The sequence below is a fragment of the Electrophorus electricus genome, chromosome 4 (genome assembly GCF_013358815.1).
Source record: "Electrophorus electricus isolate fEleEle1 chromosome 4, fEleEle1.pri, whole genome shotgun sequence".
Lineage (NCBI taxonomy): Eukaryota > Metazoa > Chordata > Actinopteri > Gymnotiformes > Gymnotidae > Electrophorus > Electrophorus electricus.
This window is the reverse complement of record NC_049538.1, coordinates 21288436-21306852: the sequence shown is the minus strand read 5'-3', so window position 1 is coordinate 21306852 and position 18417 is coordinate 21288436. Positions and strand designations below refer to the sequence as shown.

The window sequence follows — 18417 nt, the reverse complement described above, 5'->3', positions numbered from 1 at the left end:
ATGGTAAGCAAGATCTTTATAATTTTCAAGGTATATAACATTAGTTAAACAAACAGGCAATCAATAAATGCTAATAAATGTTAATAAAAATAAATCAATGATCCAAAACCTAATAATCCACAAATACAACGAGGTAACTGTAAACTAAAATTATACATTAATGTTCCAGGATGACCCAGTTTTGCACTTTATTAATACATAATCAGGACATACCTGTACTTTACTTCAAAATTCAATTTCCTTAAAATGTAGTATTTGGGCACACAAACTTTATGAAACAATGGGTCAAAAACAGAATTTCCAACATTTAAGGAGTCTACAATCGTGGCCATAAGTTTTGAGACTAGCACAAATTTTGGTTTTCACAAAGTTTGCTGCTTCAATTTTTATGGTGGCAATTTGCATTAATTCTAGATTGTAAAGAGTGATCAGTTGAATTGCAATTAAATGCAAAGTCATTCCTTGCCATGAAAATTAATGTAATCACAAAAATCACTGCATTTCAGACCTGCCACAAAATGGCCTGCTGACATCATTTCATTGATCTTTTTGTTAGCTCAGGAGAACGTATTAATGAGGACAAGGCGGCTGATATCACTGTCATGCTGATTAGAAGAGCAGACTGGTTGCTTTAAAAGGGTGGTAGTGGCACCACCCTAATCAGCCATAAGATGGCACCTAATCAGCCATTTACTGTATCATCAAGAACTTCAAGGAGAGGGGTTCAACTGCAGTGAAGAAGGCTTCAGGGTGCACATGAAAGTCAAGCAAGCACCAGGACCATCTCCTAAAGAGGATGCAGCTATGGGATCAGGTTACCTCTAGTGCAGAATTTGCCTAGGAATGGCAGAAGGCAGGTTTGAGTGCATCTTCCCGCACAATAAAGAGAAAGCTTTTGGAGGATGACTTGGTGTCAAGAAGGACAGTAAGGAAGCCACCTCTCTCCTAGAAAAATGTCAAGGACGGCCAGATATTCTGCTGGAAGTATAGGGAGTGGACTGCAGAGGACTGGGGTAAAGTTATTTTCTCTGATGAAACCCCCTTCAGACTGTTTGGGACAACTGGACAAATGATTGACTGGAGAGAAAAAAAGGTGAACGCTACCTGGGTGAACGAGTCCTGTCATGCCAACTGTGAGGCATCTTGAGACCATTCATGTGTGGGGGTTGCTTCTCATGCAACACTGGCATGAATAAGTGATGGTATCAAAACATCCTCCAAGAGCAATTTGGTGATGAACAATACTTTTTCCAGCAAGACAAAGTACCATGTTGCAAGGCAAAAGTGATAACCAAGTGGCTCAGTGAACAGAAAACTGAAATTTTGGGCCAGGAAACTCCCAAGATTTCAATCCCATTAAGAACCTGTGGGCAAACACAGAAACCATGATCAATGCCAAGCACTGATTGGGCAAGAATGGGTTGCTGTCGGTCAATATTTTGCCCAGAAGGTGATCTCTAGTATGCCAAGGGGAAGTCTTGCAGAAGTCTTAAAGAAAGGTCAACACTATTAAGTCTTTGCTTAAACTGTGTAAGTCAATAAAAAGTTAATCTTATGAAATGCTTAATTACTTCACTCTACAATATAAACGTTTGACAAAAGGATCTAAATACAGAGGGCGTAAACATCATTAAAGCCAAAATTTGTCAGTCTCAAAACCTTTGGGCATGACTGTAGACTCAGTCTCAGGGTGACAGGTTGTTTGGTTTGATAAAATGCTACCATGAAGCTGAAGTCCATCCCCCACATTCCTGTATGTGATCAAGGAATGTTGTATGACAATGAGGTCCAGAGCGGTAGCACATGCTCTATTCATCCAGATGGACATGTGGACTGCTCATCAGTAAGCTGACTGCAAATCTGTAGGTTTGGCACAGTCACTAGCGCACAGGAGACCAAAGAGCTTGTGCACCAGTTGCTGGAAACCTTCTGGCACATGAAGGACAAAAGGCAGACCCTCATCTGAAATAAGGAAGTTTTACAATTCAGCTTGGATTAAATTGAGTTATGCACACTTAATCATGGAAACCACACTACTATTTGCACTCACTAAGATATGCTGAATATTTGTAGTGTCTGAAATAACTAGCTGGCTCCATCTTTTGCTAGGCATAAAAAATACTGAATATTTTTTAGCATCTAGTATGGCTTACAAGAGCATTTCCCTGTGGAATGCAGAGGTTGAGGGCTACTTGATGGGCAGTGGAATGGTTGTAGCTTGTCTGTGTGCCACACAGTGCCTCAAGCCTGGCCCACCTCTACTGCCCTAGCCTACTTTTCATTTTTAGTTTGAAAATACTTTTTTCTTTTTTTTTAATCAGTAACAAAACTTTGCATGAGCGTGCAGTTTTCCAAACAGCTTGTGTTGCTTGGGGATGCAGAGTGAATTGAATGAATGGAACTTTACTTTCTAAAGTTAATAACATTCATAGCTGTGTGGTCTTTTAGTAGTAAAATCACGTTCTGGACATGTTGCTAAAACACTAACAGCCATGCAAATTACTCTTTTATGTATCATTTTCTCTTGATGGTCACTAGGAGGCATCAAATACTCACTCATGAAAATGAAAACAACTAAAAAGAAATTGCGCATACAAACGATTTTTTCCCCAATTTTCTTTCATAAATGCTATTTCACGGGTGCCATGAGCTGCACACTTGATTTCCTCTCTGTTTTTATGCCTGTTCACACCCTACGGAATTCCTAAAGCGAACAGGTGCAATGGAATTATAAAAATGGCACTTCAAACCTGTTGTGTTTGTGGAATTGTGGCTGTGGAATTTGGTTCTTTCTTACTCTTCCTAAACGAACTAAGGCATGGTAGATGTTTCGTATTTTATGCAAGGGCTTTTTTAAAAATGTGGGTATAAAAAGGATTCTCACATTTGAGTTTTACTGTGAACAATTGGAAAAAATCATATAGTATATTATAATAGGTGTATCTCATAAGGCATTCATTGAGTGTATGCTCAAGGTAGGTGTTGCTAAGTTTCAAAACTGGGTACACACATGCAGCTATTCAAATTTTAGTCAATAGTTTCTTTTGATCATATTTGATCAAATAATTACTGAATAAAACAATCCATAACACTTTTGCTGGGTTTCACTGGTGTGAGCTACCTATCCATTAATTCAATTATTCATTCATCTCTACCTTTTTTACATTTAATTAACACAATTTTGTCATCTAATAAAGCTTTTATCTTAATTGCTACAAAAAAAGAGTTCTCTGATATTTCAATCAACATGGCATGCTCCCAGTTCCTCCACTGGCCCCAGTCTCACGTGCCTGTCCCTGCTCACATTTCCAGAAGTCTCATGTGATGCTTAAGAGGTGAGAATATCACACCTGTGTTGTTTTATTATTAGATTTAAACAACATACATTAGCAACAAGCACTGACAACAGCTAAAGAAAAACAATGCAATAACAGACTCTTCTTATTTAATTCCTCAATGGTTTCAAGTTTCCTGAGAGGTAGAAGGACCATCTCCTGAAGAAGCAGTATGAATGGGTTATCTCAGCCCTCTTCAGGATGGTGAAGGCAGACAGAGCTGTCCTGACAAACAGAGTTCAGACGTAGTGGTCCACCATCAGCCTTCATCTCCTGATACCTTCTTCACCCAGCTGTTTTGTTTGTTGGTGCCCCACATGGCCATGCAGACTCTTGTGCAGTCAATCTACCATCCTGCAGCCTGTACAAGAAAGCCAGAGGGCGTTTGATCGGCACAGGTTGGAAGAAGGTGGGAGGTTGGTCATAGTTGGTCCTGGAGCTACGGCAACAGACACATGGTGCAGAATTCCATCCAAGCTTTCCCTTGTGATGGAAATTATTACTCGATCATGTATTATCACGTGATTCATATATAATCATGTTAATCCTTTCTCTATGTAATCCTATATGAATAGTTTAGTCTGCACATTCTGTCTTTGTATATTGTGTGAACAAAACGACTGCTGAATCAGCTGCTTCTTGATCTTGCATGTGTCGTGTGACTAATGCTGATAAAGAGGAACTAGCAAACTGTGTCTGTCCTGGTGGAACAGAGCATCCTGGTATGTGCAAAAGTGTTTAGCGCGATAAGGAGCAGGAAACGGGTAAATAGGATAACCGAGCACCCCTCCCTGGGGGATGTGAAGTTTAGATATAAGGAATAGAGTCAGTCTACCCCTTTAGAGCTTTCGCTTTAGAGCATTAGCTCTCACACAGCTGTGTTTTTGTATGTCTTATTTTCTTTATTAAATTATTCTTTTAATCACATCTGACTTGCTGTTTATTCAAAATTCCACCACACCCTACATACAGATGAGTAAATGTACATATAAATTAAAATGATGCCAGTGAAACCCAATGTAAAAAAGTAAACTCATGTTTCTCCATCATGTTTAGAGCACTTTGCCCACAACGACTGTTGACACATATCAGGGAAAGATTTGTGCTCAACACAACCAGTGTAACCTGACAATTGTCCATTACATTATTTCTTTCCTCATTTACACCTTTAATTAAAATTGGATGTCTGAAAATTATTTGCCTCGTTAACCTATTGTGTGATCAGCTGTCATCTTCTGAGGTCTATGCTTTTGAATGTTGAGTCATCCTGACAATGTAGAGTGGTCTTAGCTGTGGAATGTTTCCCACTGGCTTCCCTACCTATAACTCCCCCTCCTAAAGTGTATCAGAGCTGGAGATTTTCCATGACAAATTCTATCTGCTGTGCATGTGCGTTTTAATACATTGTCCTGTGACATGAAGATTGGTAACAGTGCCTCTATGCTGCACCATCAGCTAAAGGAGCAGCCCGACAAGGCCTGGATGAAATATGCAGTGTAGTACCTTGCAGTGTGTCCCTGGTGCTGCAGTACAACATGGGAATGACATAGGCTGTCACAATTCCAAATTTCTTGATTCCTGGTTATGAATGAAGTTACATACTGCCAGCAATATACAGAATAACACTGTTTAGTCCAGACTTTTATTTTGACAGAATTTGATTTATATTGTGAGAAAGACTTGCTAGAATGACAGCTCTGAGTAATGCATATATAGTAACAGTCTCTAAAATTATACTAGTGTATTATATTGGTGTATAGTTGTATAATGTTCCTGTTCCTATTCTGAAACAGATGTATTAGCTTGCTTTTATCTAAGTATACTTATATTTAAATGAGGGCAGGCTCATCGTTATGCTGAATAATTATTGGGCTAGATGATATATCCATCTTCATAAAATGAAACAAAACAAACAAACAAAAAAAGAAAACAGCATATGCTACAGCATATAATATTGACACCAAAAACCATTTGCTAGTATATTTATTTTAATTGCTTTTTAACTATTGATTCACAGTTGCAATAAATAAATAAATAAATAAATAAATAAATAGATAAATAAATAAGGTGGGTGATTGCTGCATTACTTTGCTTCACATAAGTTTCCACTTATTAATGATTTGCAATGTTATTTTTCCACACCCTTTACAACATTTTAATACACAGGATAATACAAACTAGAAACATCACAAAAGGATTGCACTTTATAACTATTAAAGGATATGCATTCACTAGTACTTTTATTTTCATTTTGATATTAACTAGACTACTCTGAGTTTGAGTTTTCACTGTTATCAGGTGAAAGTATTCCTTATTCCTGTTTAATTTCCTTTACAAAAAGAGCTTTTACTTTAGAACAGAATTTATATTCTTAAAATATGCAGAACATAATCTAATTATCTTTAAGAATATTAAGGTTACTACTTTGAGAATAAAAGGCTCAGAGAGATAATCTGCATTGTTACTGTACAGTCTTTTCATTATATCTACTTGAAGAAAGTATTGCACAAATCACTTGCTATAAGCTATAAACCCATGACTTGACTACAATTACAGTTTTAATAATGCATATTATTTAGTTTACTGAGATTTAATATATCTTTTCCTGAGATTTAACAAAACTGAAATCAGCATGTGTGCCCAACAGTTTATCCCAGTGGCTAAAATGGGGAGCAAAGTTAGTATTAGGCTTCTGGTGGTGCACATCATGCTTGCTTGGCCCTCCATAGATGCCAAAGGGAATCAGGCGAGAAGTGGACCATGGGAAGTCATACCCACAGTGGTCTTCCACCGAAACATAGACATGGGCTAACATAAAGGCCCAAGTGGTGAGCAGGTGGCATCTCATCAGCACTGGGTTCAGGGTGGTCCAGAAGCCTACTGTGACCAGCTCCCAGCCCCCAAGGCACTGTGTGGCCAAGGCGAAGGGAGCAGAGTATTCATGGTGGATGGCATGGAAGGTGACATAAAGCCAGCGAACCTTGTGATGCAGGAGGTGCCAGATGAAATACTGCAAGTCGAAAAGCAGGAGGTTTCCTGCCACACCGCCCACAAGCTCCAGTAATGTTGGCGCTTGCTCAGGCAGGGGAATGGGAGGCCTCCACGCCCACTGGGCGACAGCTGCCGGAAACACCAGCAGAATGTGGTTGCGCAGGGTAATGCTGGCGCAGCGGAGGAACATCGTGTGGGTAGGCATCTTGCTTGGCTGAATCTTGTACCGGTAGACAGCTGGCCACCTGTCTCCCATAATGTCGCAGAGCAGGTAGGGTAGGCAAAAAATGAAATAGGATGACACTGAGAGAAATACAGGGAAAAGGGGCGACCTCAGAGTGTCGCAGTGATGGAGCCGCAGGTAGTCCCACAAAGGCTGCAAAATAGAGTCTTGCCTATAGCTTTCCCAAATCAACTCACCAAAATGTGCTAGGCTCATTTTTAAGAATCTGTATACTGCTGGCAAAATAAAAAATTAAATGATGAATGTTCAAAGATGCAGAGTTAAGATCTTTAAAGGTTCCACCATCCAGGGATGTTCAGATGACATTCTTCTAAAATATTTACACCTTCCCCTGTAAATAATAAATTGGTTAAGACTCCAAAACATGAGACCAACGGAAGATGTTTAAACAAAACTTATATATTGCGTTACATTCATGTACATACAGGCCTCGAGAAGAACGTGACTGTTAAGAGTGTTTCAGGGCTGCATGCTCCGTGCATTCGTCTAAATTACTTATTGATCATGCGGCTAGAGAGCGACAAAACTCATTTATGGCCATGTAAACGTTTTGAATATGACAAAATTCCAAGCGGTGTTACAAAATATTTAGAGCAAGACTATTCAGGAGACACATGTCAATTATAATTTAATGTAATTGAATCCGGTAGAATTTGAACCCTATGAACTGTAAGTTTCGGAACATTGCAAGGCAGCGCGCCGTTGAACATAAAAAAATGTTGCGCATCGTTAGAAAGCGTTTGCTTACTGAACGCGGCCCACAACCAGGGTGCAAGGAGGCAGATACGCTGTCATTTGTCTGATGCTGTTGTGGTCGCTTACAACGAACACTCCTAGGTCCGACTAAAAAGCGGAGGGATTCAAACGAGTCTCGGATTTAATCTAACACTGGCTTGAATCTCAAGGTGTAGGAGTATCGTTCGCCACGTAAAAGTTGTGTATATAAATTTCCAGCAGGTGTCAGCATAATACGTTGTACAGTTTGATCTTACGTAGAAAGACGAAGAACAAATAACTCCCTTAAGCTATACATATCCGTGTAGTTCTAGAAGTGTTGAGATCTATTCGCTTTCTAATTTTTTAGATCAGTATTATTAGTAATTATTGTCAAGGCATTTGCACCACCCTATGGTCAGTGAGTGCATCAGTGAGTACAGAGCAGGTTAGTGGATTTCTGTCTCTGTTTCTAGCTATCTGTGTCCACGTACTTTAGACTCAGTAGCTAGTTAGCTAATCTGTCCTAGCTACCAAAATAGCTAAATTATATGTCTTCGCCCTAGCTAGCTAGTTAGCTACATTAGTAACCTTTTAACTAGAAATCTAGCGGTGCGTTAGCTAGTTAGCTAATAATGTATCATTCTGTTCTATAATGTGACATTAGATTCGACTGTTACACTGGCTCTGTTGACATTTTATATCTTACTTTCCCGGAAGCTATAGATGGCCATATTTAAGAAAGTTCTACTTAATAGATTTAGTTCTCTGTTAACTTCATGATACTTTGTTATATTAATTTATGTCTGAGCCAGTCAAGGTTAGTGCTGAGTTATGGTCTGCAGTGATGTATATTATTTCTAAGAATTTATTCTTAAATATCTGGTTAAGAATGGATCCAGAACCCTGTACCAGTTTGATTTATTGGATGTGGAAATATTTTTCCATACGATTAATTATCATCTGTACTCCAGGAATTTATACTCGAAAATAATATTGACATGTTTTTCTTCACTGAAACTGGCAAACAGGTTATTTTTATGTCCTTCATCAGGCTACCCCACCCAACGTCAAGCTTATCTCCAAACCTCGGCCTACTGGGCGTGGAGGTGGTGTGGCTGTAATTTTCAACAATAAAATCAATATTACAGAACTCAGGCCTATATCGGCTACATCTTTTGAATACATGGCTCTAAAACTACCTAGCTCAATAACTACAGTACTACTCTACTGTACACCAAAACCTAATTCATCATTCCTCTCTGAATTATCTGAACTTCTCACACTTATATGTTGGATTTCACCCTACTTGTTGCTAGTCAGTGACTTCAGTATTCATATAATTGATCTAGACTTTTACCTCACAAATGATTTTCTCTCATTTCTTGACTGTTTCCAGCCCATACAACATGTAGATATTCCCACTCATGACAAAGGTCACACTCTTGACTTAGTCTGTTCTTCCTCTTTACCTGTTTTGGATCTCTGTTCTCTACTGTTTCCTCTCTAATCACAGGCTTATTCTGCTCACAGCTCCCCTGACTATTCCTCGTTGCTCTAATCAAAGATGCATCTTCTTCTGTATGACTTGTTCTGTTTATCCCTATTCTTAACCATTCTATTTCTACTGCCTTTCTAGCTGATTCTGCTACCTTTTCTCCTGACAAACATGCTGCCCTACTTAATGCTGCTCTCTGAGTCCCTTAAATCACTAGCCCCGTTAAAATCTAAAAATGAGTCTTATTTCTTCCTCCCCTTGGTATACAGATGCACAGTGCACTACGAAGCAGACTGGTCATCAATTAGAAAGACTCTGTAGGAAGTCTAAGCTATCTGTTCATGTGGAATCTTATAAGCAGCACCTGACAGCTTACAGAGATGCTTTACACACTGCTAAGTCAAACTATTTGTCCAGCCTCATTAACAGTGATAATACAAACTCCATCTCTTGTCAGTCATCAAGCTTAAACCCCCTGACAGCACTGTAGCTGCTACTCCTGCTCTCTGTGATTCATTCTTACACTTCTATGAATCTAAAATGGAAAAAATCAGCAGTTCTCTGGAGCCCTCTGCTGCTAATAACTCTTCCTTTTCCTCTCTGGCTTTCCATTCCCCAGGTGGAAACTCATTCTCTTCTCTTTTTACTTTTCATACTGTTCACTGTTCTCAGTTCTTTCATTGCTTATCTTAATGAAATCTTAAAATGCAACCTGCTCACTTGATCCTCTCCCTACATCTTTAACTAAAGCCCATCTCCCTGCTCTGATCCCTCATCTCACAACTCTTATTAATCAATCACTGCTTATCAGTCAGGTTCCTTCAATCTACAATATTGCTGTGGTCACTTCCATACTCAAACAGCCTGGTTTGGACCCTTCAGCTCTGGATAACTTCTGGCCTATCTCTAATCTTCCTTTTTTGGCTATAGTTCTTGGACAAACTTTTGCCAGTCAGCTATAAAAGTATTTAGAAACCCACAATCTCTTTGAGACATTCCAGTCTGGATTTGACATGGTAAGCCATTCTCTTTCTGTCTAGGCTGTGTAAACTGGGCATTGACTGCTCAGCCCCGGACTGGTTCATGTCATATCTAACTGATAGAAAACAGTTTGTTCCCCTCTCTGGCTATACGTCTTCCACTTCTCTTGTTACTTTAGGGGTTTCTCAAGGATCAGTTCTTGGGCCCCTCTTATTCATTGTGTACATCCTTCTTTTAGGACATCTCTTGCGTTACTTTAACCTTGACTTTCACTGCTATGCAGATGATATCCAGATTTATCTCAGTACTAAATCCCTTTAAAATCCACCTCTTTATCAGTTAGAAACCTGTCTGTCAGAAATCAGGAAATGGATAAAGTGCAATTTTCTCTTGTTAAATAGTGATTGACTGAACTCATGTTACTCTGTTCTAAATCTTATTATAAAAAAAACAGTTCTCTTTCTCTCTCCATTGATGATCCATTGATGATTGTGTCTCGTTCCCCCCTGGATTGAAATATGGTTGTCATCCTAGATTCTATGCTTTCATTTAGTGCCCATATCAACTCTATAGTTAAAACATCTTTTTCCCCCTCTGTGCTCATTGCCAAAATTGGGTCTTCCTTTTCTCAGTCTCATTCACACCTTCATCTCTAGCCACTTGGACTATTGCAACTCTCTTCTGTTTGGCATTAGCTCCTCCTCTGTTCAGACTTCACATGGTTCAGCAGGCTTCTGCCCAGCTTCTCACCCATACTCGCGCTCACCGTCACATTACACCCGTTCTCCAACAGCTTCACTGGCTTCCTGTAAAATACTGTATTCAATTTAAAATGCTCCTATTTACTTACAAAGCCCTAAATAACCTTGCTCCTTCATACCTGTCGGATTTTCTCCTTCCTTACAAACCTACTTGCACAGTCAGAACTTCCTCAGTTGTGTTGCTTACTTTTCCTTCCTCCACCGTACATGGCTATGGTGATCATGCATTTTCTAGATGTGCTCCTTGCCTCTGGAACTCTTTTCTCCCTCTGGTCCAACAGTCTGCAACTCTCTCTATTCAAATCTGTTTTCCCTTGCCTATAATACTTCTCAAACATAAACACCCCTTTCATCAGCTCCTGCCCATGTCCTGTCAGTGCTATTTGTAAATGTTATGTATATTGGACATGTTGTCTTATATGTCTATCAATGTCTTTTTACTGACTATTGTAAGCGTCTGGGTCCTTGTATTTATATAGCACCTTTCAGTGTATTATATTTATTATTAATTCAGCAATATCTTGGACAGAGATGTGAAATTAAAATATTTTGTCAGGTATTGGTAATATAGCCTTGTTGTAAATTGCCTGCAGTTCCAATTGTTAATACTATTACTACTAATAATAGTAGTAGTAGTAATAATATTATTATTATTATTATTATTATTATTATTAACAGCAACTCTAATAATAGTACTTAGCTTCACAAGTTTGATTGTTTCCATAGGCAGCCGATATAGACAGAGTGGAGAACTCTGTCAGAAAAAGAGAACAGGATACAGACAGAGGACAACAGGATGCAGGATGAGTGGAGCGTGGGGCTGGCAGAGGACAGTGGGAGGCAGACCTCACAACCCCCTGCTGGGCCTACACAGCGGCTCTGTCGCTTCTTCTCCCAGGGTCGCCATTGCCAGTATGGGAAGAGGTGTCGCTTCCTTCACCAGAGGACTGTTCCCTCAGCGGCACTGATGGGGCTTGAGAATAGGCCAGAGTCTGGGCCTGGGCACGTAAATAAGGAAAGCCATGCAGACACGTGTTCTTCAGACCCCCAGCTGCAGTCAGTGATGTGTGGTGGTTCTGGGAAGGAGGATTACCTGCGCCTTCCACCTCCGAGGGCCACTCCAAATAGGCAGGTGCGAGTCCAGAGGCCCTGCCGCTACTTCATGTCGGGGTTCTGTGCCATGGAGGAGCGCTGCCGCTTCAGGCATCCACAGTTTTCTTTAGTGGAGGATGGGCCGCCCCCGAAACCCAGGGAGGGGAGCAGTCCTGGGGCTAGACCGTCGGTCAGCCGTCCGCCTGCGGTTCCAGATCAGGTCAGGCTGGCTGATTTAACCGCAGAGACGTCCAAAACTCTCAGGGATATGGAGATCACCCAGCTGATGAAGAGATTCCCCAGCGACAAACTCATAGTGCAGGAGAGAGAAGATGGCCAGCTAACCTACTACCGAGTCACTGTAGAAGCCACTGATCCAGACTGGGTATTTAAATTAAAAACTCATCTGCACTTACAGTACACTCAGTTTTTATGTTAGGGGATAGCAATTAAGACACATTAATGTTCCTTTTCTTGTTTAGAAAATGTTCAGTCAAGAATATCTTGAAATTTTCTTCAGGGAATTTTCCTAATGTGCCCATGGCTGCCACTGGGCCAGATCTTTTTGACTTTTGAGAAGATTTTACCTAATCGAACTTATCTACAATTAAATGTGTTTGTGTTCTAATTTGCCATTAAGTTCTACTGTTCTTTGTAGCCATTTGACCTAAAAGAAATCGACATCATGGTCAGCTTCCCTGACGGGTACCCTCAGGAGGTATGCACTTTTGCTTGAAATTACTTCTTCATTTCTTTGCTTCCTTATTTGTTTAAACCCAAAAACCCTTAATTCAAGTTTCATGTTTTTTTTAAATAGGTGTTTACAATAGATGTTCCTGAGGACCAAAACTTGCCTTCAGTAATGGGGAGGTTAGAGCTTTTTTAAATTCTCCTTTGTTTGGAATAGCGATAACAGTTCTGATTCAAATTAAAAAGGCAGAAGATTCCAGTTGAATGCCTTTCTGCACATGCAGACACGTGCAGCTGGCGTCACAGGATTGGCTGCAGGCCAAGCATGCGACCAATCAGCTGTTGGGGAGGCTGGAGCTGCTGTTCCGGCCGTATCTACGTTGGCTCGACCGCAGCATGGAGAGGCTCTTCACTGAGGGAGCTCGACAGGTGAGATCTACAGATGGATGAGTGACTCATCAGATTAATACTACCCATCTAGAGTCCGTTCAGCCAGTGTTAATCAAAGAGTGACTCTAAAGGTTTGGTGAGTGAGATGAGAGAAAGCTCTTCAGATTCTTAAGACTTGAAACTATGGAGAGGTGATTAACTCAAATACAAGCAATATGTTTTCTTCCTGCAACATGAGGCATAATGAGGAGATGAATTAGACAGTTTGTAATTTGGAAGATTTTTAAATAGCTTTGATAAATGGGAAGCAAAGGCAGAGACAAATAGGTTTTACATTTGGCCATATTTAAACCTCTCCTCTTTGAGACATTGGATTTATTTAAAGCTTTCCTCTAAAGGAAGACATACTTTTTAGAGTAAAATATTTTAATTACTGGCTGAGTTCCACTGTTCAAACACCTACAGAAGCCTGTCAGAAGCACTCTGATTTCTCTTAAACAAAGCGAGTCCCAGCTTGACCATCACCTTCACTGAAGTGCCAGTTCCTAACTCAGGGGTGTAACTGCAGGGTGGTAAAATGTTTGCTGCACACATGTCCTCATTATCTCCAATTTATGAACAAACACATGCTCAATCTGACTCACAGTACCCGTTAAGAGAGTTTATATATAATGAGGTCTAATGAAGTGATATTGAGCTCTGGAAGGGCACTTTACAAATATTATTATTATTATTATTATTATTATTATTATTACTACTACTACTACTACTACTACTACCACCTTTCAAGCTGTATTGTGTTAAATTGTACCACTACTAAAGAAATTTAATAATAATTGAAAATACTACCAATTTCAGAGGGCATTTTTGGAGATAATGGAATGCACTCATTGTTCTGACCTGTACTTCCAGTTGAAAACGGACATTGACCTGGAGAGAGCCGGCATACAGTTTGTCCCTTATGAGCAGCTCCAGGTGGCGCTGTGTAAAACGTCTCTACTTGGGCCTTCATCTGACCATCCTGAGGCCTCACTGTCTGGGCTCCCACTGGTAGTGGGCTCAAAATCAGAGGAGGAGGAGGAAGAAGAAGAAGATGAGAGCGAGCCGCTCAGACTCTGCAGCAGTGAGGGGGGCAAAAGCTTGTCCGTGGAGAACATCAAAACCAGTGCACCTCGCCGTGGCACCGAGGTCAAGCTCTTGGGCTTGAGGCTGGGAGAGGGAACAGCTACTGTGGTGGCAAAACTCATCACTGTTTCCTTGCAGTGCAATAGGTAACTGCTAGGCCTGGCCATCCTCATCGATTTGACACCTACAACCCTGCATGTTGACCTGTATGTTCTTAAACAATTGTATTAGATAGTCTGGGTGACATTTAACCTTGAAGGAAGGCTTTATCCAAAAACACTAATATGGTTGGAGCCATGGCTTGAGAAATGGGGAATGGGGACTCACACTTGGCCCTGCGTGCTAGGTGTAAGGTGACCTCTGACCTGACCCTGAGCGGACAGCTGACATGCACGGCCCAGTGTGAGAAGTGTGGAGCAGGAATCAGAGCTGCGTTCAGACCCAGCATGCTCCACCACTACAGCAATGTGCTGGGTTATCTGGACCTGAACACAGCCGTGCCTGTAGACCTGGTGCTGCAGGACTGCCAGCTGATCATCGGCTGCCTCTCTTGCAACCAAGAGGAAACTCTTCAGGTTGGAAGAGGACCCTCAATTTACACTCTGTTTATTTCAAAGACATATAGTCCGAGTCGCTAGATTCCTAGTGCACATGTACACCTAAGCAGTGTTTTATCTGTACACAAGTACATGGCTCACACATTAGAGATTTTGATTATACATGCAAGAATTTTAGACTATTCTTGGGGTCAACGCATTTTATATCAAGACTGGGTTAATTTGCATGGGAGAATAATACACATCATCTAATAATACAGTTATTTTTTAATTGTTATTATTTAAATTTTGCCTTGATCTCTCTTTCTCTTTGTTTCTGATGTTAGAGTCTGTCCTATGGTCAGAACAAGGAAATAAATTGCCAGCACTGCCACAGCAAACTCAGCATCTTTGTGGAAGCCACATGCTTTCAATACATCCAGCCTAAGGCCAGAAATGAGACAGGTTTAGTGTTTGTTCCTAAAGTTTCACTCCTCATATACATGAACCATTTTATTTATATTTATTTCTTTATAATTTTATGGCAAACGCATCGTGTTCTTGTGTGACCTATCAGTCTAAGACTGATTATGAATAGTGACACTTTTAAAATGACATTGGTAAATAGCATTTTACACATTATTTCTGTATGTACATTTTTAAAAATAGTTTTCAGCTCTATAAAAGTTATAGAGTTTATAGCTGTAACATGTTTGATTGTGCTCATGATGATTGCTTTTAGCTTATGTTGTGTTTTGTTTTGTTTTTTTAATTTTTACAGGACAGCAGGCCTCTTCTCAGTATAGTCAGCATATACGAGATCCTGCAGTTCAGCGAGGAAAGCCTCTTCCTGAGAAAGGTGCCTGCAAGCACTTCAGACAAAGTCACCGTTGGCTAAGGTAAATATTTATTATAATATAATTTAATACTAATATAAAGAGAGATTATTACAAACCATCAATGTTTTATTGTATTTTATGGTCTGGAGTTCTTTCATTATTAAATGATTCCTCTCTGTTTAAGCTTCAGAGATCTCAAGCATTAATTGATTGGTTTAAATATTGGGGCCATTATGATAAGTGACATCTTCACATCAACAATTTTGTGTGATCCTGGATTTTTTGTCTTTACTGCAGCTTCAGTTTTCTCTTGATTTCTAGTGTCAAAGATGAACAGTGACTTTTGGAATGCATTTACTATATAGATTGCAGTGGAATTGAATGGCTGCCACACAGCACTAGAATTTTCATTGCATCTCTAACTGCACAGAAGTTGTTTAAAAAGGCTTGTCATTATGAGTCAATGAAAATTTATAGCCATTTACTCTGACATGTGACAATGTGTGGTATGACTGGGCAAAGGTTTTTTCACTCACAAAATAGCCTCCTGAATGTGTAGGAGTTCTCAGAACTGAAAACAGAGGTCATCTGGTATTAGGACATACCTGTCCTTGCAAATCATTGGGCTCGACCATGTCAAGCCTTTTAGATGGCACTGACAGTGTCCATTTTTCCGTAGTGTTGCTGGCTCAGCCTTGTGTGAGTGATGTAGGGCAATAACACTGAAGCAATCAGGCTTTCTTGATCCACAGGATTGGATTTCCAGAGCTGGCTCAGTTAGAGAGTCATAGGCCTTTTCCGGTAGGCCTTTCAGAAGCAGAATCTTGGGATCAGTGGTTAGGTGGCCTGTCCTTGCTTTTGATGACAATTCTAGATCGCTGGCTATACGATCTATACGATGAAACTTCAGTCTCAGTCAACACAAGAAGACGTGTTTGCTTGATCACAAGTATAGGCTGTGAAGAGTGAATTCCAATTAATACAAACTAAAGATAAGAAATTAAACAAAAACAATCAAAGGAATGAACTAAAGCAACAAGACACTCGAGCTAAGCGAGAGGCTACTAGCTTAGTTTCAGTAAAATCCTGTGGTGAAGCGATTGGATAGTCAGTTTAGTTTCTTTCCTAGTTTCTTGAAGTTACAAACTACTCAGTTTAATATATGTTGTTGAATTGGTTCATATAAGGTTTCTAGTAAACATAGTAAGGAGTGGTTAACAATTTGTTTACACTAAACACGAGGTGAGCAACATGAAAGTGAATTGACTGAGGAATAATGCAAATTAATAATGAACAAGTAATGAAGAGAATAATGAAACAATGGACAATTATTAAATGATGGAAGCAAACATCACAACATTCCACTGCTGGAGGTTGAATGTTTCTTCCTGCCAGGTTCCCGTGCTGTGGCAGGTCTTACCCTTGTGATCTGTGCCATGATGAGGACCAGGATCATCTCATGGAGCTGGCAACTAGGATGATCTGCGGCTACTGTGCTAAAGAGCAGGTGAGCTTGGCAGATTGGATGCTGTTGAAGAGGGTGACCACTACTCTCAGGTGAATGGGTAACAATGGAACAGGACAGTGTTGCAAAGAATTTCAGTCTAAACAGACATATGCATGAGCATGTACTTATTTTTCAACATTTTCAGTACAAAAATGTATATCAATACTAGAGAAAATCAGGCATAAACTAAATTGATCTTTTCTATAAAAGCTTCATGTTTCATTTTTAACACATGAGGGGCAAAAGCATTTATTTCTTACTGTGGTTAACTTCAGAGTTGAGAGGTGGACTTAAGAAATTCTTATTACATATAAATAGTTGCTTATATATGACATATGTACAACCCCACATGCCTGTAATGTATGAAACCAAATGAGTGTGTGTGTGTGTGTGTGTGTGTGTCAGGGGAGGGTCCGATCACCACAAATCAGCTGTTGGGTTTGTCAGCGTACACTGATGGACCATGGGTCATCATGCACTTGCAGGTAGTTTATGATTGTGCTGTGTGCCACTCTCTTACAGCCATACAGCAATGGCAGACCATGTGTGGGCTGTGGAGGGCTGTTGACTAGAGGAAACCACACTAGCCACTGGGAGGGAGGACTGGGCTGCAGAAACAAGACTCAAATGAGCAGGTATACATTACTGACTATACAGTATATACCATCTTCTTCCTCCATCAGTGAAGTTACATCACAATGAATAACCTATACTTCGGATCTGCATGAATGAGTTAGTTTTTGCTACCCAAGCTGTGTCTGAACTGACCATGTCTACACAGGAATGACCGTCAGAAATATAACAGCATATGTAAAACGGTGTCAAATAAAGCAAAGATTGAGAAGAAACAGAAGAAGTAGAAGAAGCAGAAGGGGGGAAAAAAAATCACAGGAATCTAAGCTATCAAAAAAGATGGATGAGTGGGATATTTTTTTCACAGATTTTTAAGTGGAAATGCCATCAACTGTTCTTTCTCACTAAATTTTCTAAATCATTGTAAAGCCATCAGCTAAAATGAATTGTATAGCTTACTGTCCCTGTACCTGGTATTTGTGGTAGGACCTGTAGTCAAAACACAAGTCTATCCACATGAGTCGTACTTGCTGATCTAAGTTTAAGAACATTAAGTCTTCACATTGAAATCTTCAAATTGATTAGTAATGATCTTTATTCACCAGACAAGAACGCGTTAGACTGTGGTTGCAATTTCTGAAGGCAAACACAAAACCAAAGAGTGCAATACAATCTTAATGATACAAGTTAGAATAAAATGATAGCATATGTTCATACAATATTATTGATATCTTGTTACTAATTAAAAATTGTCTTCATAAGTTTGAAAACTGAATCTTCATTTCCTTTTTAATTGAAATACTGAACACTTTATTAATCTTTAGTAAATATACTCATGGCAAACCAATGCAGGTAATGTAGGTCACTTCATATGAGGGATGAAACTCTGATCCTACACAAAAGCATTTGATTGACCCTTCTATACTGTACAAAAAATGTAAACATACTTGGTAATCTGATATTCTGTAAATGTATGAATACAATAAATCCTATAATCTTATGACTGCTATGAGATACATTTTGACATTCAGGTATATGGATATATGCTAGTAAGACTGTCAATAGTATGTACATCTAAAAATAAGTACAACCACAGTTTCAGTGCAAAATGATGCAGACGTTATAGCTACCTTTCCCCGCA

The 18417-nt window shown here is 39.7% G+C and overlaps 2 protein-coding genes across 4 annotated transcripts; one reads left to right on the top strand and one right to left on the bottom strand.

Moving 5' to 3' along the window:
* Positions 1-5373: 5373 nt before the first annotated feature.
* On the bottom strand, positions 5374-7484 carry ch25hl1.2 (cholesterol 25-hydroxylase like 1, tandem duplicate 2). Of its 3 annotated transcripts, XM_027008823.2 has the most exons (3): positions 7319-7331; positions 6996-7080; positions 5374-6901 (listed from the first exon to the last, which is right to left on the bottom strand). In XM_027008823.2, the coding sequence occupies exon 3, from the start codon at positions 6763-6765 to the stop codon at positions 5926-5928; it is 840 nt and encodes a 279-aa protein (XP_026864624.1). In that variant the 5' UTR covers positions 6766-6901; positions 6996-7080; positions 7319-7331; the 3' UTR covers positions 5374-5925. The 3 variants fall into 3 exon arrangements, with proteins under 3 accessions (XP_026864624.1, XP_026864622.1, XP_026864625.1); XM_027008821.2 differs by having other exon boundaries at positions 6996-7484; XM_027008824.2 differs by lacking the exon at positions 6996-7080 and having other exon boundaries at positions 7319-7484.
* Positions 7485-7570: 86 nt separating this feature from the next.
* si:dkey-24l11.2 (uncharacterized protein LOC100034462 homolog) lies at positions 7571-18276 on the top strand. The gene is made up of 12 exons (XM_027008813.2): positions 7571-7732; positions 11251-12001; positions 12275-12334; positions 12434-12486; positions 12591-12735; positions 13609-13967; positions 14168-14396; positions 14705-14822; positions 15139-15256; positions 16592-16703; positions 17226-17338; positions 17485-18276. Exons 2-12 carry the CDS (start codon positions 11321-11323, stop codon positions 17561-17563), a joined length of 2067 nt encoding a protein of 688 aa, XP_026864614.2. The 5' UTR covers positions 7571-7732; positions 11251-11320; the 3' UTR covers positions 17564-18276.
* The last annotated feature ends 141 nt before the right edge of the window (positions 18277-18417 follow it).